At 44.6% G+C, this 27,905-nt stretch overlaps 2 protein-coding genes across 2 annotated transcripts in view; one reads left to right on the forward strand and one right to left on the reverse strand.

Moving 5' to 3' along the window:
• Nucleotides 1-183: 183 nt before the first annotated feature.
• Nucleotides 184-16,978, forward strand: LOC149433889 (uncharacterized). Its single transcript, XM_089664320.1, has 6 exons — nucleotides 184-337; nucleotides 1,208-1,357; nucleotides 2,473-2,566; nucleotides 4,894-5,053; nucleotides 8,481-8,633; nucleotides 15,585-16,978. The coding sequence occupies exons 2-6, from the start codon at nucleotides 1,230-1,232 to the stop codon at nucleotides 15,725-15,727; spliced, it is 678 nt and encodes a 225-aa protein (XP_089520446.1). The 5' UTR covers nucleotides 184-337; nucleotides 1,208-1,229; the 3' UTR covers nucleotides 15,728-16,978.
• RHBDL1 (rhomboid like 1) overlaps nucleotides 16,549-27,905 on the reverse strand; it is a 77,199-nt gene continuing 65,842 nt past the window's right edge. The window contains exon 8 of the mRNA XM_089664317.1: nucleotides 16,549-27,524. Within this exon, the coding sequence (XP_089520443.1) occupies nucleotides 27,253-27,524 (272 nt within the window). The 3' untranslated portion in view covers nucleotides 16,549-27,252. The remainder of the gene's footprint in view (nucleotides 27,525-27,905) is intronic.

Raw genomic sequence — 27,905 nt, forward strand, 5'->3', positions numbered from 1 at the left:
GTCTCCTCCGTCCTGTGACAGAACTCCCCCGGCAGGCCAAGCTCCCAGCGATTTGACAGGGATGTCTTCACTTTCCGTGGCGGGGAGGACATTTTGTCGGAGGCCAGCTTCCTGTTAGTCTTAGGCCGGAGACGTAACCATCATGGCTGAATTATGGAGACAGATATTGTGAAGGAATTTGATCTCTAGCGTCTGGAGCATTGCCAGCTGTGATTGCCTGCCTTTGCAAAGCCAGGGCAGGGCTAAGCCAATAGAAGAGCTGATGGAGGTGGAACGCAAATCGGCGCTGGAACGCACACGTGACTGGTAGAAGGCGCTCTCTGCGAACTTCCAGCTGGTAAGAGTGTCGCTATTCCATTGCCAACCCTATTGATGGCAATGGAACTGTTCTAATCAGTGCAGCTCCGACCCAGTCAGAGTCACACCGATTTCGAATGTAGTTCCTGGTCTACTTTTGGCGATTTTGGGTGCGATTTGCGTAGACATCTGTGCATGAAGGCGCATGGATGTCATACAGGTCGCACCTGAAGTCACTCCAAGTGACGTCGCACAGATGTCATACAGGACGCACCTGAAGTCACTCCAAGTGACGTCGTACGGGTCGCACCTTAAGTCACTCCTAGTGACGTCGCACAGATGCCGTACAGGACGCACCTGAAGTCACTCCGAGTGACGTTGCACGGATGTCGCACAGGTTGCACCTGAAGTCACTCCAAGCGATGTCGCACGGATGTCGTATCTGAAGTCACTCCAAGTGACGCCGCACGGATGTCGTACGGGTCGCACCTGAAGTCACTCTCAGTGACGTCGCACGGATGTCGTACAGGTCGCACCTGAAGTCACTCCAAGTGGCGTCGCACGGATGTCCTACAGGTGGAACCTGAAGTCACTCCAAGTGACATCGCACAGGTTGCACCTGAAGTCACTCCAAGTGACGTCGCACGGATGTCGTACAGGTCGCACCTGAAGTCACTCCAAGCGATGTCGCACGGATGTCGTATCTGAAGTCACTCCAAGTGGCGTCGCACGGATGTCCTACAGGTGGAACCTGAAGTCACTCCAAGTGACATCGCACAGGTTGCACCTGAAGTCACTCCAAGTGACGTCGCACGGATGTCGTACAGGTCGCATCTGAAGTCACTCCAAGTGAAGTCGCACGATTTCAAAGTGTGAACCCGGGCTTACTCTTTATGCTTCCTTTGCGCAGAGGGGAGAGGCGACCCAGGAAAATGGCGCTGACCTCCAGTCTCTTCCAGTGCGGAGATCCGAAAAAGTGGCAGCAAGTTTCTGATGTCTACTGGGAGGTGGTGGAGGCTGTGGGGGCCAAGAAGAAGCGATTAGTGGAGCTGGACAGATGGTGAGTTCAAAGGGTCCTTAGTAGTGATGGGCCGAACACGCCCCCCCCCCCCCGAACCTACAGAATGTTCTACCACGAACTTCGAACACGAACAATTTACTGAGCGGTATCTTACTGCATCTGAGGGTGTGGCCTGATACCGCTCAGCTACTAAAATACTGCATGAGTTCTAGTAGTGACATTCATTCGTGTCTCAGCTGTCCGTGGGATTCCCCGCTGACAGCTGAATGTCAAAAGAATTGTCCAACAATTGAAAACAAAATACAAAAAGACGGTGTGGGGTCCCCCCTCCCATCCATACCAAGCCCTTCAAGTCTGGTATGGATTTTTAGAGGAACTCCCCATGCCAAAATTTAAAAAAAAATGGCGTGGGGATCCCCCCCAAAATCCATACCAGACCCTTAACCAAGCATGCAGCCCGACAGGTCAGGAAATGGGGGTGAACAAGCGCCCCCCTCCTGGACCATATCAGGCCACATGCCCTCAACATGTGGGGGGGTTGTTTTGGGGGGCTCCCCCCCAAAGCTCCTTGTCCCCATGTTGATGGGGACAAGGGCCTCTTCCCCACAACCCTGGGCTGTGGTTGTGGGGGTTTGCAGGCGGAAGGGGCCCCCAGATCCCGCCCCATGTGAATGAGTATGGGGTACATGGTAAAAAAAAATAAAAAAGTGTAGTGTAAAAAAAACAGGAGATAGTTTTTGACAAGTCCTTTATTAAAAAGAAAAGTTAAAAAAATGTCCCCCGAAGTAGATCCAACGTCAATCACGATGGCCGCCACCGACCCGAAAAAAAACAAAAGTGCTTCACTCGTGATGTTTGTTACCGCCACATGACAGCTGCACCCAGATGACAGTTCTTCAATACTGTCATGATGTCACAAGGCGGCAGGATTCACCCCCTTATGACGTCATCCTGTGCTGTGATTGGCCAAAGCATTGCGCCTGACCTGCAGTGCACTGCGGGACGATGCCTGGAGGGGGTGAGCCTGCAGCTCCGGGAGCCCTCCACAAGGTATGGGAACATATGTAGGTGGGGATCAGGCGTATGCGTTTTAGAGTCAGTGCAGGATCACCCTAGCTCTGTGTAGTAATAATAATGGCTGTACACATGTGCAGGGTCCAGGAGGAGCTGCCGAAGACCATCTCTGCACGTGCTCAGAGATCCCTGAAGCAGGAGGAGTTGGTGAAGCTGATGGAGTGGAAGCTGCTGGTGAGCCATTCATGACCTGGACAGAAGTGACGTGTGTGCGTGCGTGCGTATGTGCGTGCATATATGTGTGTGTGCATGCGTGGGACTCTTGCTGCTTTGACTGTGACAGTATAGCTGAAGTTTGGTGCCCGGTCACACTGCTCCGATTTGGGAATTGAAATCGCATCTAATGAATGTGAATGTCGGTGTCTTTAACACGTGCGATCTGCTGCGGCGCGATTTCATAAGTAGTTCTGGAATGACTTTTTCTGCAGTTTTGCGATTTCACATCCATAGAATATAATGGAAATCACACTGAAAATTGCAAGAAATCGTTGAATGTCTTCACAAGTCGCAATAAAGTCCTCAGAAATCGCACAATTTTACATCAGCGGTGTTAGCGGTGGCTTAAAGCGGTTGTAAAGGCTGAAAGTTTTATTACCTTTGTGCGTTCAATGCAGCAGCCCCCCCAATACTTACCTGAGTCTCATCGCGATCTGATTGACAGCCTTGACCAGGGGCAGACTGACAACTCATGGGGCCCCCGGGCAATAGGGGATCATGGGGCCCCTGTGTCCTTGCCCAAACTCAAAAAAGCCTATGAAAAAGGTACCAGGGGCATCTCATGGGGCCCCCTACTGACCCCGGGCCCTCGGGCAGTGCTCGAGTTTCCAAATGGTCAGTCCACCGCTGGCCTCGACTATCATGGGTCTCTGCCTCCTCATTGGCTGAGACAGTAATTGGGAGCCATTGGCTCCCACTGCTGTCACTCACAGCTAGTCAGCCAATGAGGAGAGAGGGAGTGGGTGGGGCCAAGCCATTGCTCCATGGGCAAAATGGTTAGCACCTCCGCCTAGCAGTACTCGGGTCATCGGTTAGAATCCCAGACACAGCACCTCCTGCCTGGAGTTTGCATGTTCTCCCTGTGCGGGCATGGGTTTCCTCTGGGTACCCCAGTTTCCTCCCACACTCCAAAGACATGCTGGAAGGTTAATTGGCTCCTGTCTAAATTGTCCCTAGTATGTGTATGTATGAATGTGAGTTAGTGACCTTAGATTGTACACCCCTTGAGGGTTAGGGACTGATGTGAATGTACAATATATATGTAAAGCGCTGCGTACATTGATGGCGCTATAAAAGTACCTGAAATAAATGTGTGAATGGGCACAGGGAGCAGCAGGTGCCCCCATAGCAAGCTGCTTGTTGTGGGGGCACCCGACAGGAGGGAGGGGCCAGGAGAGCCTGCGGGGGACCCGAGAAGAGGAGGATCTGGGCTGCTCTGTGTCACTGCACACAGCAGGTAAGTATAGACATGTTTGTAATTTTAAAAAAAAAATTTAAATGAACCTTCAGAATCGCTTTATTCTGCTTATGTTTTGCCTTCCCTCTTTCCTCTCGCTCCCCTTCACCAACATGCAAATGTACTTTTCAAATAAATCCCTTCAGTTTTTGTACTAAATACCTTATTGTAGATCATCACTGGGTCCCTGTTCTTCTCTATGCAATGTAGGCAGATCATGGCTGGTGGTAGGGGCTGGCAGGGTGCTGTACATAGCTTCCTGAAAACATCACCACACCCTGCCTCAGTACTCCACTCAAGAGACCTCATTTCTGATGCAAGCAGTGGGAGGGATTATGCAAATATCAATATACCTTGACAGGTGGATGTCATTCTGGAGGAGAGGGTGTTCATGGTCAGACTGCATTTGCATATTATAGGTGCAACAGCCTATACTCGGATTTCACTGCATGCTGTGAGCTTCTCACAGTGTTCACTAAAAGCCGAAAACCCTGACGGTAGAACCTGCCTCATTTCCTGCCTGGAGGATGTCCAGCATCATCTAGCTCTTTCCTCCCCTGACTGACCCTAGCCCTGCCCCTTTCATTCATTGGATTTCAGTTCTGTCAATCATGGAGGCTCAGCATCACATGTGGGCGTTGCCCAGGGTGGTCTGCATGCAAGCACTGCCTGTCTAGGAACACCCATTCCTCCAGACTGACATCCACCTATTTACATCTCTCCTCGCAAGAGCCAGCCCACTGCTTGCATCAGGGCTCTGAAGAGGAAGCTATATACAACAAACTGCTGGCCCCTCCCACCAACCATGATCTGCCTGCATTAAATAGAGAAGCACAGAGACCCAGTGATGACATCACTGTATCTAAAAGAAGATCTGTAATGAAAACAGGTTTTGTACAAACATTTGATTGGCATGTTGATGAAGTGTGAGAGGAGGAGCCAAGGGGTGGGGTATATGCCGAGGAAACTTCAGTTTTGAAAGGTGAATTGTGCAATTATTGTGTAGTGCGCCTCCTAGTGGAGTCAGCTGGAGCCTCTTTTCTTTCAGAGGGGGAAGTTCCGCCCTCGTTTACAGCAGATGGCGGCCTCTAACCCGGAGAGTACAGTGGAGAGCTGCACCAGGAAAGCCTTCCAGTGTCTCCCCAATGTCTCTGCGGCTATAGAAGAACTGTGCCAGCTGAAAGGCATTGGACCCGCCACGGCCTCCGGTGAGTATGTGAAGCCAATCAGGGCCCAGCCACAGGGTCAGAATGACCTATTACTGCTTTCCTTACTGCGCAGCAACCTTGAGCTGATCACCTAGGCCAGGGATGGGCAACTGTAGCCCTCCAGCTGTTGGTGAACTACAAATCCCATCATGCCTCTGCCTTTGGGAGTCATGCTTGTAACTGTCAGTTTTGCAATGCCTCATGGGACTTGTAGTTCTACAACAGCTGGAAGGCCACAGTTGCCCACCCCTGACCTAGGCCATCCAATATCATGATAGAAAAATGCACATGCAGAGATTACATTCAGTGAAGACCAGTGAGTTCTGCAGATCCAGAGATACAAGCAGCTAAAGTCATGTGCGGATCTCTACTTGTCCTGCAAATTCTGCCTGGCCCCACCCAGTGCTGGGACAAGGTCATCTAGCGCCCAGGGCGAAGATGCCAAACAGTGCCCCCCCCCCCTTCCAATGTATGAGCATTATGTGTCAGCAAAAATTCCCCCCCCCCCCCCAAAAAAAAATTCAAGAGCTATAGGAGCCTAGAAATGCCTCTGGCTGTCAGATTGCCACTGCGTAGTGTTTGCTTGCCCGCCCCCTACCCATGTTCTTTGCTGGAAGGGGAAGATAAACACTGCACAGTGGGGATCCGGCAGTCCCGATCCAGGAGAGCTGCAATGGCAGGAGGAGGAGCTGGAGGGAAGAGAGAGCACAGCCTGTCCCTCCTCCCGGCTCACTCCTCTCCAGATCTGGCTTGTCTCCTCCATTGCAGAGCTGACAGGAGTAGAGAAGCTGGCATCACTACTCCTGTCAGCTTGTAGGTAGGAACTCTCTAGGTCAGGGGTAGGCAACCTGCGGCTCTCTAGCTGTTGTGGAACTACATTTCCCATGAGGCATTGCAAAGGTTACAAAACTGACAGTTACAGCTCTGACTTGCAGAGGCATGATGGAACTTGTAGTCCTGCGACTCTCAGGTTGCCTACCCTTGCTCTATGCAGCGCAGTTAAACGTTCCTCTCCTGAACGCAGAAGAATTGCATTCAGGAGAGGAACGTTTTGGCCAAAAAATGCTAAATGCAGCAAAAATGTGTATAAATGTGTCTAAACGCTAACCACTTTTAGCGGTTGGGCATTTATTCATGTCAGTGGAAAATACTCTGATCAATCAAATGAATAAACTTCCAAAAGCTAGACGCTGTACCGCGATTATGCGAGTTTCTGCTGCGTTTAGCGTTTTTCTGCTGCCAGGAGAGCTAAAGGTCTAGGGGAGTTCATGTGTACATGAGGCCTAAGATGAGTAACGCCAAGCTAAACAAACATTGAGGAGGAGCTTCCTATAATAAAGACCGCTCACTGGTGCTCTCTCTTCTTGTGCAGAGTGACTGGTCTTGTCTCCGCCCTCTTCTCTAGTGGGTGGGCAATGCCAGGCCCCTCCCACAGCTCTGCTCTCTGCACAGGCTATGTACAGCACAGTGATGATGTCACTGCTACTTTTACCCGGTAATAGCTGGGTATCCAAAGGCATTTGGTGCACACAGAGTGTATTTCTATCCACTTGAGGAATATATTTAAATTAAATATTTGTGCCCGGAGTTCAGCTTTAACCACCTCCCGTCCGGCCATTGTATATAAACGGCTGGATGGTGGTAGTGCAGGGTCAGGTGGCCGTTTATAAATGGCCTCCCCGCCCCCTGCTTGGGAGCACGCAGCACTGTAATCCGGTGCCCGCTGTGTCCTCCAGACACAGTGGAATACCGATCGTCATACAGGACCTCTGTGTGAGGTCCCGATGATGTGATCACTGATTGGCCAATCAGTGATAACATGAAGAGTAGTAAACAAGATGTCATTTCTGCCATCATTGCTTACTACGTGTGAAATCTGTGAATGATCACAGAGATCACATGGTACAGGGCTATTCACAACAGCCTTGTACCATGTGGCAAGCTGTGACCAATCACAGCTCACTCAGTAGTTCTCAATGGCTGCAAGAATGCAGCCAGAGAGAAGGAGAAATTATTGCTTTTACAGCCTTTATGGGTGTAAAAAAAAAAAAAAAATCGTCATCACCCCCCAAAAGCAGTACAGTGTCACCATGGTGACACTGTACTGCTAGGGCAGTGGTCGGCAAGCCGCGGCTCGCGAGCCACATGCGGCTCTTTACAAACTTAAATGCGGCTCTTCTGTGTGCCGGGCGCCCGCTCCCCTCCCTCCTCTCGGGCGGCCGCCCCAAAAGTCAGGACTCTGCAGCTGTCAGGATGTAGGCGGGGCAGCGTGACGAACTCCTCTCCTCTCACAGTCCGCCCTGAAGACCGGAACGGCGCGGGAACACGGCGAGAAGAACACGCGGAGCAAAGGTAAGTGAATTGACACAGGGGGGACTTAATATGGGGGATGAATTACTATGGGGAATGAATTACTATAGGGGGGATGAATTAATATGGGGAATTAATTACTATAGGGGGGATGAATTACTATATGGGGGATGAATTACTATATGGGGATGAATTACTATATGGGGGATGAATTACTATATGGGGGATGAATTACTAGGGGGGATGAATTACTATATGGGGGATGAATTACTATATGGGGGATGAATTACTATAGGGGGGATGAATTACTATATGGGGGATGAATTACTATAGGGGGGATGAATTACTATGGGGGATGAATTACTATATGGGGGATGAATTACTATGGGGGATGAATTACTATATGGGGGATGAATTACTATATGGGGGATAAATTACTATGGGGGATGAATTACTATATGGGGGATGAATTACTATATGGGGGATAAATTACTATGGGGGATGAATTACTATATGGGGGATGAATTACTATATGGGGGATGTATTTTCAGTTTTAAAAATGTGGCTCTCAAAATAAATTTCAATCGTGGTTTTGGCGAGATTTGGCTCAGTTGAAAAAAAAGGTTGCCCACCACTGTGCTAGGGTGACAGTATGTAAAAAAAAACCCATAAATAATAATAATATAAAAAAAATAAGAATGTAAAAAAACTTTTAAAAAATTATAATTTTTGGTTCTAAACTAATTTGGGTTATTTTTTTTTACTAAAAAGATAACTGAATACATTTTGGCCAAGGTATATGATGAAATATTATTTATTTGCAAAATGTTTCAGAAAAACACTTTTTTCAAAATGTTTGGACTTTTTCATTTATATAGCAAAAAAAAAATAAAAATCCCAGTGGTGAATAAATACACCAAAATAAAGCTTTATCTGTCTCAAAAATGGATACAGTGTTGCATGACCGCGCAATTGTCATTCAAAGTGTGACAGCGCTGAAAGCTGAAAATTGGCCTGGGCAGGAAGGGGGTGAAAGTATCCGGACTGGAAGTGGTTAAGATAAACCAGCTGTTAGTGACGACCGCATTGACCTTTTCCTTTATGTGCTCCCATATAGCTGTCCTGTGTGCCGGGGCCCCGGAATCTGCGGCCTTCATGGCAGACGAAGCTGTGGAGAGTGTGCCCGGTCTGGTACCCATCCAGTACAACCTGAAACATTACCTGAAATACCTGGAGGAGATCCGCAAGAAGGCCGAGACCTTGAACGCAGGTGATGGGGCTATGAAAGTGGCCGTGTGCTGAGAGCTGCAGGAGCCTCTCAATGTTCACAGCTATAGTTTGAAGGTTTCATTTACCTTTACAGATAAAATGTAAAGATGAACTAACACCAGACACCCCCCCCCCCCCTTCAGTCACCCCTATACTTACCTTAGTCACCGGTCACACCGCTGCAATTTAAATTCGCTCGATTTGTGTGCAATTTCGGCACAATTTCAGATGCGATTTCTGAAGTCTACTGCTACTTGTGAAGATTTTAAATGTTTTTTTGCAATTTGCACTGCGATTTCCATTCTATTCTATGTATGTGTGTGATGGGAGTGACTTTGGGTGGGGGGCCCATGGAACCCAGCTCACTTTGGAGAGGTGGGGAGACCCCTGTCTCAGATTCCCATATCCCTCTTATGTGTAAGTCACCCTGTGCCTGTTAGGGGTACAGGGTGATCTGTCCTAATATTGTGTAGACATGTTTAGGAGATATAAATAATATCTTTTCAATGCTCCCTCTATCACACCCCCAACAGTTCCCCTCATAAATAGTGCAAAAACATATATCAACAAATGTCCACATATAGTGCTTTTTCAAACGTTGAGGACTAATCCACTTTGCTGCTCTTCAATCCAAGACACCCAAATCAGGATACCTCAAAAAAAATATAAACTAAATATAGTACATTATCGTTTCAACAGAAAAGAACACTCGTGAGACTAAAAGAGATTCCTCCTACACTCCCACCCGTGACAAGTCAACACTCCAAAAAAATGTGATTCAGTGCAACACTCCACAACCAGTGTCACCATCCAAATGTAATGAAAACCATTACCCTCTCATGGATGATGAGGACTACTAGTGATCACATGCATCAAAAATGAGTAGTGCCATCACTCTTGTGGTATAAAATACCATTACCCTCTTCAAATGCAGACCAAGCAAAAACTCCTTCAAGGCAATACAAAATATCCCCCTCTCCGGAAGCTTCCTGCTGCTTCCAATCCACCTTCCCCGTTCCTCAAAGGGGCAGATAATATAAGACTCAGTGGAGTATATAAAAAGGAATTCATAAATTTATTCACAGCTTACATAGAAAACGCCAACGTCCATCCTCTCCCACAGTCCATATAGCTGAACTCCAGTAGCAAAGATGGCCGTGCCGCTCCTTCCGGTTTGAAGTTCTAGTGTTACATCCTTACGTACTGACGCGTTTCGTCACTTCCGACTTTTTCACAAGGGTTCCGGACATCTAATGTGTGGCTCCTCTTATCCTACTCTCAGCACTGGCAAAGAGAGCGAGCCTCCATCTTCACTAATGGCAACACCCACCACTTCCTATACCTTCTAGATACGGCTTCGATATACGGAAAGGCGGACTACAATCACATTAAAATACATTTAAAAAACAACTCTATATATAAACATTCACCTAGGTGATCATACTTTTAGTTACCTAAAGGGGATAAACAATATAAATATAGGGAACATATCCACCAACCCTCCTGCTCCCCCTATTGCTCGAAAATTCTACAGCAACAAATTACCACATCCTACTACCCACTCATAACTTCCATTCCTGATGGCATTAATATTAATAAATATAAATATTAATATTAATGCCATCAGGAATGGAAGGTTTGGTGGATATGTTCCCTATATTTATATTGTTTATCCCCTTTAGGTAACTAAAAGTATGATTACCTAGGTGAATGTTTATATATAGAGTTGTTTTTTAAATGTATTTTAATGTGATTGTAGTCCTCCTTTCCGTATATCGAAGCCGTATCTAGAAGGTATAGGAAGTGGTGGGTGTTGCCATTAGTTAAGATGGAGGCTCGCTCTCTTTGCCAGTGCTGAGAGTAGGATAAGAGGAGCCACACATTAGACGTCCGGAACCCTTGTGAAAAAGTCGGAAGTGACGAAACGCGTCAGAATGTAAAGGACGTTACACTAGAACTTCAAACCGGAAGGAGCAGCACGGCCATCTTGGATACTGGAGTTCAGCTATATGGACTGTGGGAGAGGATGGACGTTGGCGTTTTCTATGTAAGCTGTGAATAAATTTATGAATTCCTTTTTATATACTCCACTGAGTCTTATATTATCTGCCCCTTTGAGGAACGGGGAAGGTGGATTGGAAGCAGCAGGAAGCTTCCGGAGAGGGGGATATTTTGTATTGCCTTGAAGGAGTTTTTGCTTGGTCTGCATTTGAAGAGGGTAATGGTATTTTATACCACAAGAGTGATGGCACTACTCATTTTTGATGCATGTGATCACTAGTAGTCCTCATCATCCATGAGAGGGTAATGGTTTTCATTACATTTGGATGGTGACACTGGTTGTGGAGTGTTGCACTGAATCACATTTTTTTGGAGTGTTGACTTGTCACGGGTGGGAGTGTAGGAGGAATCTCTTTTAGTCTCACGAGTGTTCTTTTCTGTTGAAACGATAATGTACTATATTTAGTTAATATTTTTTTTGAGGTATCCTGATTTGGGTGTCTTGGATTGAAGAGCAGCAAAGTGGATTAGTCCTCAACGTTTGAAAAAGCACTATACATGGACTCATATGTGGACATTTGTTGATATATGTTTTTGCACTATTTATGAGGGCAACTGTTGGGGGTGTGATAGAGGGAGCATTGAAAAGATATTATTTATATTTTATTTACACTTTCGAGGGTGAGAGTGATACTTTTCGTAGGGATATATAGAGTTTAAATTATATCTATGTTTAGGAGATAGGTGGGGGTTGTGGTTTAATGTTATGTGTATTAGCTTAGTGGGGGGGGGGTGTTTCCAGCAGCCCTCCCTCCTGATGGGACTGTCTGCTGGTGTGAAGTTTGAATACCTGTGTGTCTCTTGTTACTAAATGTAGATTGTCCCGCCCTGTGTCATTATGCAGGGAGGGGGGACTGTCCCTTGAGTGTATATATCTTGTATCTGTGTTCAAATAAACTAGTCTACCTTCTGGTTTACTTCAAGACTGGTGATGTCCAGTCATGTATGGTCGTCTGTGGTGTCTGTTGTCAGTGTTCGGACGGGAAGCGGTATTCTAACAGAAGTACTCAAGGGCAGTCTGGGTCGGTTCTGTTATAATGTAAAATTGCAATAAAACTTCAGAAAAAGTCATGCATGAAATACTTTAGAAATCGCACTGCAGCAAATGTTAAGACACCGACATTCACATTCAGTAGATGCGATTTCAGGTGTGATTTCAATTCCCAAATCGCACCGGTATGACCGACGACTTGGGGGTTGCTGAGCTATCAGCACTGTGCGGCCGGTCCAGAGGTCTGGGGATTTGAAATCCCTTCTCTCTCTTCTCTGTGCAGCACTTCAGGAAAGATCAACAAATCGATCTGGTCTGTCCCACACAGAAAAGAGTAAGGAGAGCATGGATTTCAAATCCCCAGACCGCTGGACCGACTGCGGAAGGGCCAACAGGCTTAGAATTGCTGGAGGTAAGTACATTGAGGACCAGGGGAGAGGAGATGGTGTGGGGGAGGGTATCCAGTGGTACCCTCTGACAGACAATATGGGGAGAAGTTTCCCTGTACTGTCAGATTTGAAAACAGCGCAGCCATGCGGGACTCCGCCCACACGACCACGTCACTCATTCACAGAGTTCTGTTAATGAGTGCCTACAAGTCTCAGGAGTCTTAGCGGCTATCGGCTTGTAGTTTTCAATGAACTACCACGGTGCTGTGGTAGTGCATTGACGCTTCCTGTCAGAATATCTGCTTGACCGTACATACCATACATTCTATACATCCCCTACACCCCGCACATCCCCTACACCCCGCACATCCCCTATACCCCGCACATCCCATACACCCCGTACATCCCATACATTCTATACATCCCCTACACCCCGTACATCCCCTACACCCCGCACATCCCCTATACCCCATATATGCCATACACCCCGTACATCCCCTACACCCCATACATCCCCTACACCCTGTACACGCCGTACATCCCCTACACCCACTACTACCCGTACATCCCCTACACCGCATACATCCCCTACACCCCGCATACATCCCCTACACCCCGTACATCCCCTACACCCCGTACATCCCCTACACCCCATACATCCCGTACATCCTGCACAGCAAGCAGATATTCTGACAGGTCTTCAGGAGACATGCATGGCATCAGCAATCTATTGATTGCTGCTGCAATGCTTTCCAGGCTCCTTTGGACAAAAATAATAAATGCACATTTTTATACCTGCAAAAAAATGTGCATTTATTATTTTTTTCCAAAAAGGTGAACTTATCCTTTAAAAAAAAAAAAACCTAATGGGGAACTAACCCGTCCCCACTCTATCCAAAACTAAATTAAACCTTTTGACTGGAGTTGGGCTTTAAGGGTAGCCTGAGAAGATGTTATGGTGCAATGTTTCCTGTAAAACACGGATTGATTTGTGTCAGGCTGCTAATGGATCAGACAAGACGGATGTGTTTTAGAACCGCAAACTCTGATAGAAGTCACATACAGGTATTATACTGATGGCCGCTAGATGGCAGCACAGTGTAGCGCAGCTAAACCCAAAACCAGAAAACTGTACCTTCTCGCCCTCCAGAGGATTCCCCCCTCTTCCTGACCAGACCATTTTTTGCCATACAGCGCTGCATTACTTTAACTGAAAATTGTGCGGTCATGCATCACTGTACATAAATTACATTTATGTCCTTTTTTTCCCACAAATATAGCTTTCTTTCGGTGGTGTTTAATCACCTTTGCGCTTTTATTTTTTTTCGCTATAAACAAAAAAAGACAGATCAACCAATAGTTTTGACTTTTTGCTATAAAACAACATGTCCAATAGAAAAATTTAAAAAATCTAATTTCTTTATAAATTTAGCCAAAATGTATTCTGCTCCGTGTCTTTGTTAAAGTTAAAGAAATTCTGAAGGATCCTCTGCACACTGGTATATACTGGTATATACCCTTTAAAGCAAAATCCCAATACATGTAAATTAACTGGTTTATGTGAAAGTTATAGCATCTACAAATGGTGGTATATATACTGGGATTCTAATTTTTTTTTATACTAGTAATGGCGGCGATTAGTGACTTATAGTGGGACTGCGGCGGGCATTCTGACATTGTAGGGGAACTGACTTGGTGCCACTTGACATCCCCAGTGACACTTATACAGTGATCAGTGCTAATAAAAAGCACTGACACTGTACTAATGACACTGGGCAGGAAGGGGTTAACATCTGGGGTGATCAAAGGGTTAACTGTGTGCTGTTTTGCTGTGTGTGTTTTACTAGGGAAACAGTCTGTGCAGCTCTGGGTTTTTTATTTTTTGTGATATAAATGAAAAAAGACCGAGAATTTTGGGAAGAATAAAGTATATTTTTTACTTTCTGTTATGGAACCTATCCAATAAAAAAAATAAATTAAAAATCAAATCTCTTCATAAATTTAGGCCAAAATGTATTCTGCTGCATGTCTTTGGTTAAAAAAAAACCAAAACAATAAGTGTATGTTTATTGGTTTGTGTGAAAGTTATACAAGTCTACAAACTATGTTATATGTACTGGAATTTACGTAGCTAAAGACTCTACAGGTAATGGCGATGATCAGCGACTTATAGTGGAACTGTGATAGGGTGGTGGCCAATCTGATGCTAACTGACACTGACATCACTAGTGACACTAATTCAATGATAATACTGTACACTGACACTGTACTAATGACACTGGCTGGGAAGGGGTTAACATCTAGGGGCAATCAATGGGTTAAATATGTGCCTAACAGTGTGTGATATGTGCTGCCTTTACTTTTCTATCCGGATGTTTTTTTTCCCTGCTTTGCAGGGGGAAAAAACATCCAGATCAGTGTACAGAGCCCTGTGTGTTTGTAAACAAAGGGCTCTGGGATGTGATTGGACCCAGCTGATCAGCAGGTCTCAGACATAAATCATTGGCCCGGGACCTGCTGACAAAATTGTGCTGTTGTCCAACCACAGCGCAGCCAGCAGCAGGCAAGCCAGGAGAGCACTGCCAATGTACAGCTACATGATTTGGTGGGGCTGAGCCAATCACCTGCAGTATAACTACTGTGGGCTGGCAGGAGGGGGTTGAGCGCTCAATCACATGGGTGCAACAGGCCATGCAACATAAAAACCGGCCATTCTTGTGTGTCGTGGAGTCACAGGAGTTGCATATAGCGACCTGTACAATTCAGTGACAGTATGTTGCTGTGCAATGGTAATTACAGATCTCAGCATATACAGTATGTGCATACAGGCCGCATCCTGAGGTGTAGGGGGGACATCGCGGGAGCGAAGAACAAGGCAAGTGAAACAGGGATCCCGGAGCAACGCCGAGCTACACTCGGGAATACCGCCAGGGAGGTTAAGCTTTTAAAATAAAACCTGGAAGCTGATTGGTTTCTATGCAGAGCTGCACCAGATTTTGCACGATCAGATTTAGCAAATAACCCCCTAGGTGTTCCTTTGGCTAACTGATCTCCCATCTGGTGGTGCCTGCATAGTTTCAGGTCCAACATCACTTGGCATAGCCAGTGAGGGTGGCATTCTGGCCACCACTGCAAGTGGGGCATTGTTCCCACTAACCCCTACCAATGTATGGGACATTTTCCCAATATTTGGATGGACAAATCTTCAGGGTTTCCGAGGCCTGAAAATTATTTCAAGGGTTCCTCTGGGGTAAAAAAAAAGGTTGAGAAAATCTGATATTGAGAAACAATGGTTGTCACCTTGAGCTGCTCTCATTTTTTGGACTACAAGCACATATTTTTATCTCCATTACATGGTGGGGGGGCAGGAGAATAAGTACTCACAAGAAAAAGCTGGGAACGTAGATCCCTGTCCTCCAACAAGCCTGCACTCTGCCGTCTCCCTTCTGCAGTCTTACAGGCACTTGCTGGAAGTGGACAACTCTTTGAAAGTGGAATTTGTCTCTTGCAGATTCAGAGGAGAGGAATTGGACCCCTCATCGAGTGGAGCTGTGTCTGTGGGCATGGAAAGTCGGACAGAAGTTGTGCCCTAAAGTCCTGGAGAACCTGGAAGATGCAGATGAAAGACCGGCGAAAAAACTAAAGACAAAGTAGTGATTACCCCGACACCTCCCAGCCCTCTAGGAGCTTCTAGATTCTGGGATGCGGAGGTGGGCGTTCAGGACATGTGACCACTGGGATTGGCTCTCACAGCGGTCACATTGGCAATTATGCATCGGGAGCTTACCAATCCCTGCAGGCTACCGTGCTGGGAGTGTGTAGGGAGCGTGCTCTCAGCACAGTAAGTTGTTTATACAGGGCAGCATTTATGTGGCCCCTCAGCGTTAGGGCCCACTAGCCGAGAGGCCGCATACATGCGTACAGCCGGTGTGAAGAGGTTAAGTAGGAGAGGCCATGTATTTTATTACTGCATCATGAATCCCATAAGTTGTTATTTCCTAGAGAACTGATTGGCTAGGTATTCTGCCCTGCATTGGCAAAGCACAGGTTCACATTAAATCCAATGGGATGTCACTGGCATGTAATGGTTGTTGGTAAATTCATGGAACAGCCAATCAAGCTGTTACTGCATGTACATCCTCAGGGGCGGGGAGCAAGAGGATGGCATACCCACAAAGCCATAGATTCTAATACTGTCAATGAAAGGTCTCAAGCTTGTGTGGGCTTCCTCTGGGTACTCTGGTTTCCTCTTTTGCTCTGTCTAAATTGGCCGTAGTATGTGTGTGAGTAAAGGACCTTAGATTGTACGTTCCTTGAGGGCGGGGACTGATGTGAATGTACAGTACATGTAAAGCTCTGCGTAAATTGTTGGCGCTGTATAAATACCTGTAATAAATAAAAGTATCTGTTAATAGTTTATTGGATTAAAACTTCAGGGAAAGAAAAATTGTTCTAAATTTACAAACAGGAAGCGATTTTTGTACAGCATGTCGATTTTATTTACTCTTAAAGCAGTCATTATCCCATTGTACAATACCCCTTGTCCTCTTCCCAAATAAACAGAAAATGACCGGCTAATAAAAATAACCACCATGGTACAACACAATCATATTTATAGAAAATAAACATTTTCTAAAAGATTTCATCCCACTTATACCTGTTTAGAGGTTCAACTCATCTTTGTATTTTGGCACTTTTTTCGGTATTTGTGGGGCCTAGTTTGGGGGAACAGTTTTCTGTCCTTTCTCTAAAGCCTCCTCAGTTATAGTTTTTTTTAATACAATAATACATATTTAATCTCAGTCTCTTTTTCTTTAATTACATATTGCTTTCTAAATAATTTTTGAATAGTTTTGTCTGTGTAAATAATTCTGTAACTAATAAATAAATCTCATTTGTTGTTAACTTTTATGTTTGTAAAAGTGCTGTTTGGCCTAAGTGGCCCAATCTACTTCAGATCCAAGATGGCTGTCACATGGGCCAACATAATCTACATAGCTTTGAAAGGCCTATTTGCTGGGTCCAAATTTAAGAGGTACTATAGGTCTGGCTGTCTTATAAAGATTTATATAAATAAAGTTCATTTGGTGTTAACTTTTATATTTTTAAAAGTTCTGTTTGGCCTAAGCAACCACATGGCCCAGTCTACTTTGGATCCCAGATGACTGTCACATGAGCCAACCTAATCTACATAGCTTTGAAAGGCCTATAAACCCGCTGCTGGGTCCAAATGTAAGAAGTACTATAGGTCTGGCTGTCTTATAAAGATTTATATAAATAAAATTCATTTGTTGTTAACTTTTATATATTTAAAGGTTCTGTTTAGCCTAAGTGACCGCATGGCCCAATCTACTTTGGATCCAAGATGGCTGCCACATTAGCCAAAGTAATCTACGTAGCTTTGAAAGGCCTATAAACCCGCTGCTGGGTCCAAATTTAAGGAGTACTATAGGTCCAGATGTCTTATAAAGATTTATATAAATAAAATTGATTTAACTTTTATATTTTTAAACGTTCTGTTTGGCCTAAGCAACTACATGGCCCAGTCTACTTTGGATCCAAGATGGCTGTCACATTAGCCAACCTAATCTACATAGCTTTGAAAGGTCTATAAACCCGCTGCTGAGTCCAAATTTAAGAAGTACTATAGGTCTGGCTGTCTTATAAAGATTTATATAAATAAAATTCATTTTCTAACTTTTATACTTTTAAGTTCTGTTTGGTCTAAATGGCTACATGGCTGAATCTATTTTGGATCCAAGATGGCTGCTACATGAGCCAATGTAATCTACATAGCTTTGAAAGGCCTATAAACTCACTGCTGGGTCCAAATTTAATGAAGATTTATATAAATAAAATTAATTTAACTTTTATATTTTTAAAAGTTCTGTTTGGCCTAAGCAACCACATGGCCCAGTCTACTTTGGATCCAAGATGGCTGCCACATGAGCCAACATAATCTACGTAGCTTTGAAAGGGCTATAAACTCACTGCTAGATCCATATTTAAGGAGTACTACAGATCCGGTTGTCTTATAAAGATTTATATAAATAAAATTCATTGGTTGTTAACTTTTATATATTTAAAGGTTTTGTTTAGCCTAAGTGACCGCATGGCCCAATCTACTTTGGATCCAAGATGGCTGCCACATTAGCCAAAGTAATCTACGTAGCTTTGAAAGGCCTATAAGCCCGCTGCTGGGTCCAAATTTAAGAAGAAGTACTATAGGTCTGGCTGTCTTATAAAGATTTATATAAATAAAATTGATTTAACTTTTATATTTTTAAAAGTTCTGTTTGGCCTAAGCAACTACATGGCCCAGTCTACTTTGGATCCAAGATGGCTGCCACATTAGCCAAAGTAATCTACATAGCTTTGAAAGGCCTATACACCCGCTGCTGGGTCCAAATTTAAGAAGTACTATAGGTCTGGCTGTCTTATAAAGATTTATATAAATAAAATTTTCTAACTTTTATACTTTTAAGTTCTGTTTGGCCTAAATGGCTACATGGCTGAATCTACTTTGGATCCAAGATGGCTGCCACATGAGCCAATGTAATCTACATAGCTTTGAAAGGCCTATAAACTCACTGCTGGGTCCAAATTTAATGAAGATTTATATACATAAAATGAATTTAACTTTTATATTTTTAAAAGTTCTGTTTGGCCTAAGCAACCACATAGCCCAGTCTACTTTGGATCCAAGATGACTGCCACATGAGCCAACATAATCTACGTAGTTTTGAATGGCCTATAAACTCACTGCTAGATCCATATTTAAGGAGTACTACAGATCCGGTTGTCTTATAAAGATTTATATAAATAAAATTCATTTGTTGTTAACTTTTATATATTTAAAGGTTCTGTTTAGCCTAAGTGACCGTATGGCCCAATCTACTTTGGACCCAAGATGGCTGCCACATTAGCCAAAGTAATCTATGTAGCTTTGAAAGGCCTATAAACCCGCTGCTGGGTCCAAATTTAAGGAGTACTATAGATCCTGTTGTCTTATAAAGATTTACATAAATAAAATTCATTTTTTAACTTTTATATTTTTAAAATTTCTGTTTGGCCTAAGTGACCACATGGCCCAGTCTACTTTTGATCCAAGATGGCTGCCACATGAGCCAACATAATCTACAACATAGCTTTGAAAGGCCTATAAACTTGCTGCTGGGTTCAAATTTACAGAGTACTATAGGTTTGGTTGTCTTATAAATATAATTATATATAAACCAATAGAAGGTGTGGAATTGTACTGATGTATTAATATTTTATTTTTATTTCCAGTAACAAGCTAACAGCCCACTACAGCCAGGAATAGAATTCACAGAACCTGACTACAGAGGATCAGTGTTCTATTAAGCTTCTGGAGTACCTTATACATTTGGAAGGTACAGTGCACTGAGAAGTTGACATGCCATTTATTTGTGTGGCATACCATCAGCCAACAACTTTCCAGTTTGGGGTTCTGAGATGGAGGATAGGCCAATATTTTGACCATTGAAAGTGCAAGATGGCTGTAGGCGCCTTGCTAAGATTTGGACTGGGGCAAAGCTGAGACAGCTATCTCTGTAATCCATCAACTATTCATATTAAATAGTTCACTTTTTGAAAAAAAAGGTTAAAAAATGTACCAATAATGAATTTAAAAAAAAATGTCAACTACATTTTTTACATTGAAGCCTGCAGAGCATTGCAACTACAGTGTGTCACAGGTGCAATGCACAGGCTCCTGCATTGATGGGCCCAGCTCCAGATTGGTACAGAGATACAGACCTCCTATTATGCGGCTGGAGGAAGTGGACAATGGAATACTAGTGTGCTGACGTCACCTCGCTGTTTCTGGCATGATCTGGGAGTCCTTTTGCCATTGTGGTCTTGTAGTCTTCCCATTCACAGATCCCTGTTCAGATCGCTTTTTGATTGACAGGCGGCGAGGAGGCTTCCTCACTGACTGTTTGAACCCCATCCTTGCCGAACCAACAGGCATGTGTGGTACTTCCCCATTCACTTCAATGGGTCGCGTTCACTGGCCTTTTGGATAGTTTTGTTGCTTTCAGGAGGCATCATGACCACAGCATGTAAACACCCCTGTCCGCTGCCACTGCAGCTTAAGGGAGAGGTGGTTCAGGAGGGAGCTAAAGGCGCTGATCAGCTGTGCATTTTTACTGCCCCCCAACATCACGTCTAAAACCTAGCCTAATTGTATGCGAGCGTGCTATCAAGAGGCTTGAAGTGGTTGTATACCCTTACATATACCCAGTGAAGTGACTGGCCTCAGGTGATACATAGAGATTAAACAAATCCTCCCACATAAGTTGTACCTGTTTATCTATAGCTGTCTTTCTCCTATATCCATTCAAAGTGCAGAATTTACACAGAATCTCTCGGCTCTGAAAAGCAGGGGGCGGGGAGCTAATGTTGCACTCAGTGAGGAGAGCTCTGAGAGCTGATTGGAGGGGACACACCCACTTCACACAGGAACAGAGCCGAGGCTTTCAGTCACAAGCTGTGTACCTGAAGCTCCTTCCCCATCACCTTTTATCTACTGGTGTCAGGAAAACGTGTCAGAAGTGATTCATGCTGAATGAGGCAGCAGACAGAAATGATACTTAGTACTCTTGATTCAGGCACACACACACTATAGAGGGATATACTTTGTTCATATTTAAAGTGTTACTAAACCCACAATAAAATCGGTCTGTAGATGCAGTAAAGCATGCTTGTTATACTCACTGTGGAACCTAAGGGGTTAATACTCTGCATTGTGTAAAAAGGCTGTTTGATCCTGTCTTCTTTGATCTTCGCCTTTTTATACTGTCCCCAATCCATCTGCAGATAGAATGGAGCCTTGGGGGCAAGCTGTGCATGCTTAGTTTAGTGTGTATTGCTAAAGAGGTTTTTTTTCTTTTCTTTGGGAGGGTGCATGTGATCAGCACAGGGCCAATCAGCACTGTCCAGGCAGAGGGTCAGGGGTCAGGCAGCTTCATAGGACAGTCAGAGGATAACGAAAACTCCTCTCACTGGCTTTAACCAGTGCTTTGCTGGACACTGATAGAAGAGTGGTATATACTGCTGATGAGAAAATAATTGCATTTCCACATTCTGTGTACTGTGGGAGAGCAGATATAGTGAATGCAGGGTCCGGGGAGACCAGATATAGTGAATGCAGGGTCCGGGGAGAGCGGATATAGTGAATGCGGGGTCCGGGGAGACCAGATATAGTGAATGCAGGGTCCGGGGAGAGCGGATATAGTGAATGCAGGGTCCGGGGAGAGCGGATATAGTGAATGCAGGGTCCGGGGAGAGCGGATATAGTGAATGCAGGGTCCGGGGAGAGCGGATATAGTGCATGCAGGGTCAGCGGAGACCAGATATAGTGAATGCAGGGTCCAGGGGATCAGATATAGTAAATGCAGGGTCCGGAGAGACCAGATATAGTAAATGCAGGGTCCGGAGAAACCAGATATAGTGAATGCAGGGTCCGGGGAGACCAGATATAGTGAATGCGGGGTCTGAGGAGAGCAGATATAGTGAATGCAGGGTCCGTGGAGACCAGATATAGTGAATGCAAGGTCCGGGGAGATCAGATATGGTGAATGCAGGGACCGGGGAGCCTGGATATAGTGAATTCAGGGTCCAGGGAGAGTGGATACAGTGAATGCAGGGTCCGGGGAGAGCAGATATAGTGAATGCAGGGTCCGGGGAGACCGGATATAGTGAATGCAGGGTCCGGGGAGACCGGATATGGTGAATGCAGGGTCTGAGGAGACCAGATATAGTGAATGCAGGGTTCGGGGAGATCAGATATAGTGAATGCAGGGTCCGGGGAGAGCGGATATAGTGAATGCAGGGTTTCGAAGAGACCAGATATAGTGAATGCAGGGTCCTGGGAGACCGGATATAGTGAATGCAGGGTCTGGGGAGACCAGATATAGTGAATGCAGGGTCCGGGGAGACCAGATATAGTGAATGCAGGGTTCGGGGTTTAGTAACACTTTAATGCCTGAAGTGTACAACCACTTTAAAGTAGACATGTTAATGGGATATGTACCGTCCTATCACTATATCTGGCAATGGCACCTATATATTTTTAAATCCTATGACATTACATTATGTGTAGTGATAGTGTCATAAATTAATAGCAGTTTTGTTTGGAAATGTTCTGTTTGGAAGGAGCAAAATCTCCTGTAAATTTTTGGCTGTGCAATAGCTGCCTCCATGGATTGCAAACACACCATTGCACACAGTGCCTTTCATCTGACAGTTCCTCATTCACAGATATTTTACCCCGGCTGCTGAAAGCTGAATTGTAAATTGGAACTTTTAATACAGGCACAAGTTTAGCTTACAATCAAACAAATAAATGAGAATGTAGCCTGTTATGTCTTGTTGACTTTGACTAATTGGAATCCCTTTTAGTGATGGATCAACCAGCAAGGCAGCTTTGTGGGTACATATAACAATCAGGTTGGCGCTACCTGTGACACTTCAAGCCACTTTACTGGAGCTGCTGTCCAACCAATAATATATTGGGGTTGATTTACTAAAGGCAAATAGATTGTGCACTTGGAAGAGCACTGAAAGTGCAGTTGCTCTAGATCTGAGGGGAACATGCAAGGAAAGTAAAAAAACAGTATTTTTTTCTTGTACGTGATTGGATGAAAGAAATGAGCAGAGTTTAGCCTCATTTCAGAGCTTCCCCTTGGATCTAAAGCAACTGCACTTGAAGTGCACAACCTATTTGCCTTCAGCATATCAACCCCATTGCATTTAAAGTGAAAGTCCAAATTGAGTTGCTCTGACCAGTTTCCATCGGCTACAGCCAACATAGTGGTGAGCTTACAAGCTCCAAACCTGCTGTGGATGTGTCCAGACCTATTCGGTAGGGTTATTTGAGACTGAAAAATGGTATAATTATCATAGACCCTCCAATAATGGCGGAGGAATAGATTAGGGTTCTGATAGTGTAATATAGTCACAAGCACCGATTTCATGTTCAACAGAACAGACGTCTACATCTTGCATGTAGCTAGGGTCATCTTCGCACCCCTTTCCACTGTTCTGTAAATGGCCTTGGACATTTACTGGGGCCTATGCAGACCAACAGGCTGGAGAATTATAGGTCCAGAGCTGGCATTTTGAAGATGCAGACCTATGTTTTGGGGATTGTAGGTGTATTTTCTCAATTTACACCCTAACTTAGGTCTAAAGATTCTAACTTCTTGTACCTGACTTTTCATATAGAAGGCAGGTATAGCCAATTGGTGCAGTCACCCCACAATTGTAACCAAGCTGGGGGGAAAAAAAATGCCATCAACCTGTAGCTTTACAAATGGGTTTTCATCAGGTAATATCAAACATGGGATTTAAACGTAAACTTTTTTCTTAATAGGGCCGCATCATTAAATAGTTTTTTGCACTCAGCTGTAGGCCTGGAGCTTGAAGTTCATCTTTAAATTTCCTCTAGCTACCTAGTTTCTGGAGACAGGTGCAAGTTTTCATCCTTGCCAAAGACTTCCACTATGCTGATTTCAGAACTTCTGTTCTGCGGACAAGTATTGAAGACAGCTAGTTACCACGTGATAAGAAAGAAGTACTTTGGGAAATTGGCAAGGGTGAAATTGAGCTTTGTGTCCAGAGGCAATGGCTAGACAAAGGAGAAATCAGAAGCTAGACATAGCATTCATTTAAGGTGGATCTTACTCTCCATGTCCTGAATCGGTAAGCCTCATACCTTTTTGGCTGTTTTCTGGCCTTGCCTCCAATGACTCCCTTTGTTACTTATTTCAGTCTCACCAATGGGTGTTCTATCAGATAGCTTAGTGGAAAGTGTATGGTTTGTCTCCACCTATAGCTAGGGTTTGTGAACAGAAAGAGCAGCGGGGTGAAAATATCCCTCTTTTCTAACCTCCTTTGCAGGGTAGGGGAAGGCCTGTTTCATTACTGCACATACTTAACTAATACAGCACTATTTGGTTACTTATATATCCATTACATTAGGGACACTGGTCCATATAAACCATTCCTGGACAAATGCCACTTCAGCTTCTAAGGAGGGCAATCGGGCCATAGCCCCTCTGCCCTTCCCATAATCCCTTGCTACTGGAATTAAAAATTTGGAACCATCATAGTTACACCCTCGGCACTCCATTCCATAAACCCCAGTTGGGAGAACAGCAGATGGAGTCGGATTAGTTGCCTACTTTCTAGCTAGCAAGAAAACATTCATGGCGCTATGTCAGTGCGTATAATAGCAATATTTCTGTCTGTATCTTAAATCAACTTCTAAGACTTCAAAAGAGAAAGGCAGCGTGGTGATTGTTAACATTAACAGTCATTTTGAAAAATTAAAAAAATTTAAACAAGTAGTTATTTCGTATATTGGATAACCAGGCCCGCATAGGCACATGCCCAGTTTCTGCTTTGGAGAAGTTCCTCTGCTTGGGGATTTTATAGGACAACTAAAGCATCAGGAGTGTCCTCCTTAACAGCTCCAACATACACAAACAGCAGTGGCTGTAACCAATCAGAAGCTTGCTCCCTCTCTAACTGACCACCAGTCATGTAGGCACATGCCCAGTTTTGCTTTGGAGAAGTTCTTCTGCTTGGGCCTTTAGAGGACAACTAAAGAACCAAGACTACCAACCTAAACAGCTCCAACATACACAAATAGCAGTGGGCTGTAACAAATCGGAAGCTAGTGCCCAGCTTCTTAATGTACAACTGTTTTTTTTCATTATTGGTTGCTATCCTTTTACTGCACATTGCTGATCTTGGCAGCATGGTGGCAAATAAATTCTCAATCACTAAGGGTTGGGATTGTTCACTAAATATATGGAACACGTGGCTCCCTATTGTGTAAGCCAGTGATCTCCAAACTGCAGCCTGCGGGCTGGATGTGGCCCTTTGCTTGCCTTTAACCAACCCTTGGAACACCATGCCATCCACTGACTCCAATGATGGGGCGCCATTGCTCCCACAGACACCAATGATGGACCACCATTCTTCCCACAGACACCAGTGATGGGCCACCATTCCAACTATGAATACCAACAATGAGGCACCATTCCTCCCACTGATACCAACAACAGGGCACTATTCCTTTCACTAAAACCAATGATGGGGCACTGTTTACTCCCACTGACACCCGGGAATTTTCTAATCTAGCCCCCTAAGCCTCAAGTCTGGCCCCCTAAAGCCTCAAGGCCAGTATACCAGCCCTTTGTTCAGAAAGTTTTCAGACTGTTAGTGTAAGCTACACAAGTAGGATATACGAGTAGCCAATAATCCCCCACATCCAGAGCATTACAGTTATGTGAGGTTAATCACTATTTTATGATGCCTGTATACCATGGGAAGCCACTAGTTCTGTCCATTTAGCAGTCAATATCTGCTCTTTTTGATTGAACTGGTACCATGATAGGACTTTTAACTATCACCCATGTAATTCTAGGCCTTAAAGTAGTAAGATAGGTTCTTTCATTAAGCCAACATATATAATTAACAACAAAAATAGTATAGCTAGGCAAACAAAGGGGGATATACATGCTTTGCACATTACCCCACTATCTACTGTTGATCTTCAGCAGGATGTACAGAAGAAAAAAATGGCATGGGTCATATGACTTTTTCACTAGGCAAATGTTGGTCCTAATTTGAGAAGTAGTATTGCAGTAAAACTTCAGTCTTCTTGCATCCATCTACTACTATATTCAACTGCCAGCATGGGACACTTGGAGGATACATAGAAGCAACATAGGTAATGTGCCATGCCATGGGATGAACATTGGACCTGATTGGGCTTCTTATTCTATTCATCAATAAGCTGAAAATACTAACAGCTTCAAATAAGTGCACAAGACTAGAGACACAAACGTGTACATAAAAATGAGACACACCTATAAATGAAATAAATTGTCTAACCAATGTCAGAGAACCTGGGACCCCTGGGTTGTGTGAAACTGGGACACCTAGACCACAGAGCAGTTTCACTTTGAGTTAGTTTTCCATATTAGACTTCCATTGTAAAAGTGTTTGAGGTTAGAACTATCTTAGACAGTCTTTGTTGCCCTTAGCAGCGAGGTAAACTCTTATGCCCATGCTTCTTAAGTCATCCTGCCACCATATAAAGTATAAATGTTGGTTAGTCTGCTGAAAGAAGGCACATCAAGGTGGGCGCACATACCCTTCTATCATTGTGAAAGCGCTTTTGCACACCCAAGGGACATCCAAACCCTGACATATGCCATAAATAAATCTTGAATCTTAGCTGTTGACCGCTAGGATGCTCCTTACCTTCCATGGTTCAAAGTTTGCATCTTATGTCTTCATAAGTGTGCCAAGTCTATAGCATTAGGGTGTGCACCCCAAAGCTCAAACACACATACGTATCTTTCTGATCTCCCTGCAGGCACATTTTCTCCATGTCTGAAGATTCAGAGTAAAAGAGAAGTGCTTCCACACTGCTCCTATAAACGGAGCCACTCAGTGGGAGATCTTTCCCATCTCTTCATTGACACACAGAGCAATAGTAGTAATGCACACGGGGTGATTAGGGTGTGCCCAGGCACATCTGGTACACCCTGTGCGCACGCCTATGTATGGATTATGTTAAAGAGCAGGCCAGAGCTGTTGACAAATTTTACATATTGCGGTATCTGTCGGTCCTTGAGGTGCACTAAAATTCCTACTGAAGTGAAAGAGAGGTATATGTAGGCATCTTGAGGCACCTGATATTAGGGCAGTGACAAGCATTTGCGGTGGCAGGGTCACTTTAAAGTAAGACTTTGATTGGGCAACACTGATTGTCTGGGACTGTCCTCCTCCATGCAGTTTGATTAACGGGTCCCAATCTGTTTTGGGGTCTATTTACCTGATGATAACCCACCTTCCGAAAAGCTTTATGTACAAGGTGTAATAATTTAGAGCAGCAATTAAAAATAAAATAGATTATAAAATCACCTGACCACATATATACATAGCAAACAGCATCACATGACTCTGCTTTTCATTGTGAAGGGCAAGCGAGGTCCCTCCAATGGCTCAACCTGGCTGCAGCGTAATTCTGTTAGTCTTCGGGGCTGCCGAAGGTTCCAGCAGTAGTTTACAAAGTCAGTTGTTTGCTGTGGGGGAATGGAGGAACTGGTCATCTCAGCACCGAAGTGTGGTCAGGGTCAGGGGGGATGCGGGATCTGAACGCCAAGCAGGTCATAAGCAAACACATTCCAGAAGATAGCGAAGGCTAGAAAAGTGGCGTAACACAGCAGGATGACCCACCAGCCGCACTGGTCCTGGAGGTTCTCTTCATAGCTGCGCAGGATGGTTAAGCCCATACTGACACCAACAGCGGCTCCCGCCAAGTGGGCCATGAAACTGGGCTGAGGTCCAGCGGCTGGTAATGGCGGGGAAAAACGAAGCCACACGGCACGGCCCACCTCCGAGCTCACTGTGGACAAGGAAAAAAGTTAAAACTAAACTTACCTTTGCTGCTAAAAGGATAACTCCATGCCTGACATATACTGGAACAATAAAACTAGGGGTTGCATAAAACAGTGCAGCAACAGATATGGCGGTCTACAACTAGCCGGCTTGTAGCATCTTCAGCCAACTCTTTTATCCTTTAACATGCCTGCCCTGCACTTAGGATACAGGGAGGTGAAGACTGTGACATGCTGGTTCACAGAGAATAATGTATAGAACATCACCCCTCTTACCAATTATTTTTACCCACTGATACTGATTAGGCGTCATTTCTGTCCAATGACACCAGGGATTGGGGATCATTTTTACACAACAACACCAATTAGGCGTCATTTGTACCCAATGA

The sequence above is a fragment of the Staurois parvus genome, unplaced genomic scaffold, assembly GCF_062004578.1.
Source record: "Staurois parvus isolate SC_StPar_1 unplaced genomic scaffold, SC_StPar_1.0 ptg001882l, whole genome shotgun sequence".
In the NCBI taxonomy this organism is placed as follows: Eukaryota; Metazoa; Chordata; class Amphibia; order Anura; family Ranidae; genus Staurois; species Staurois parvus.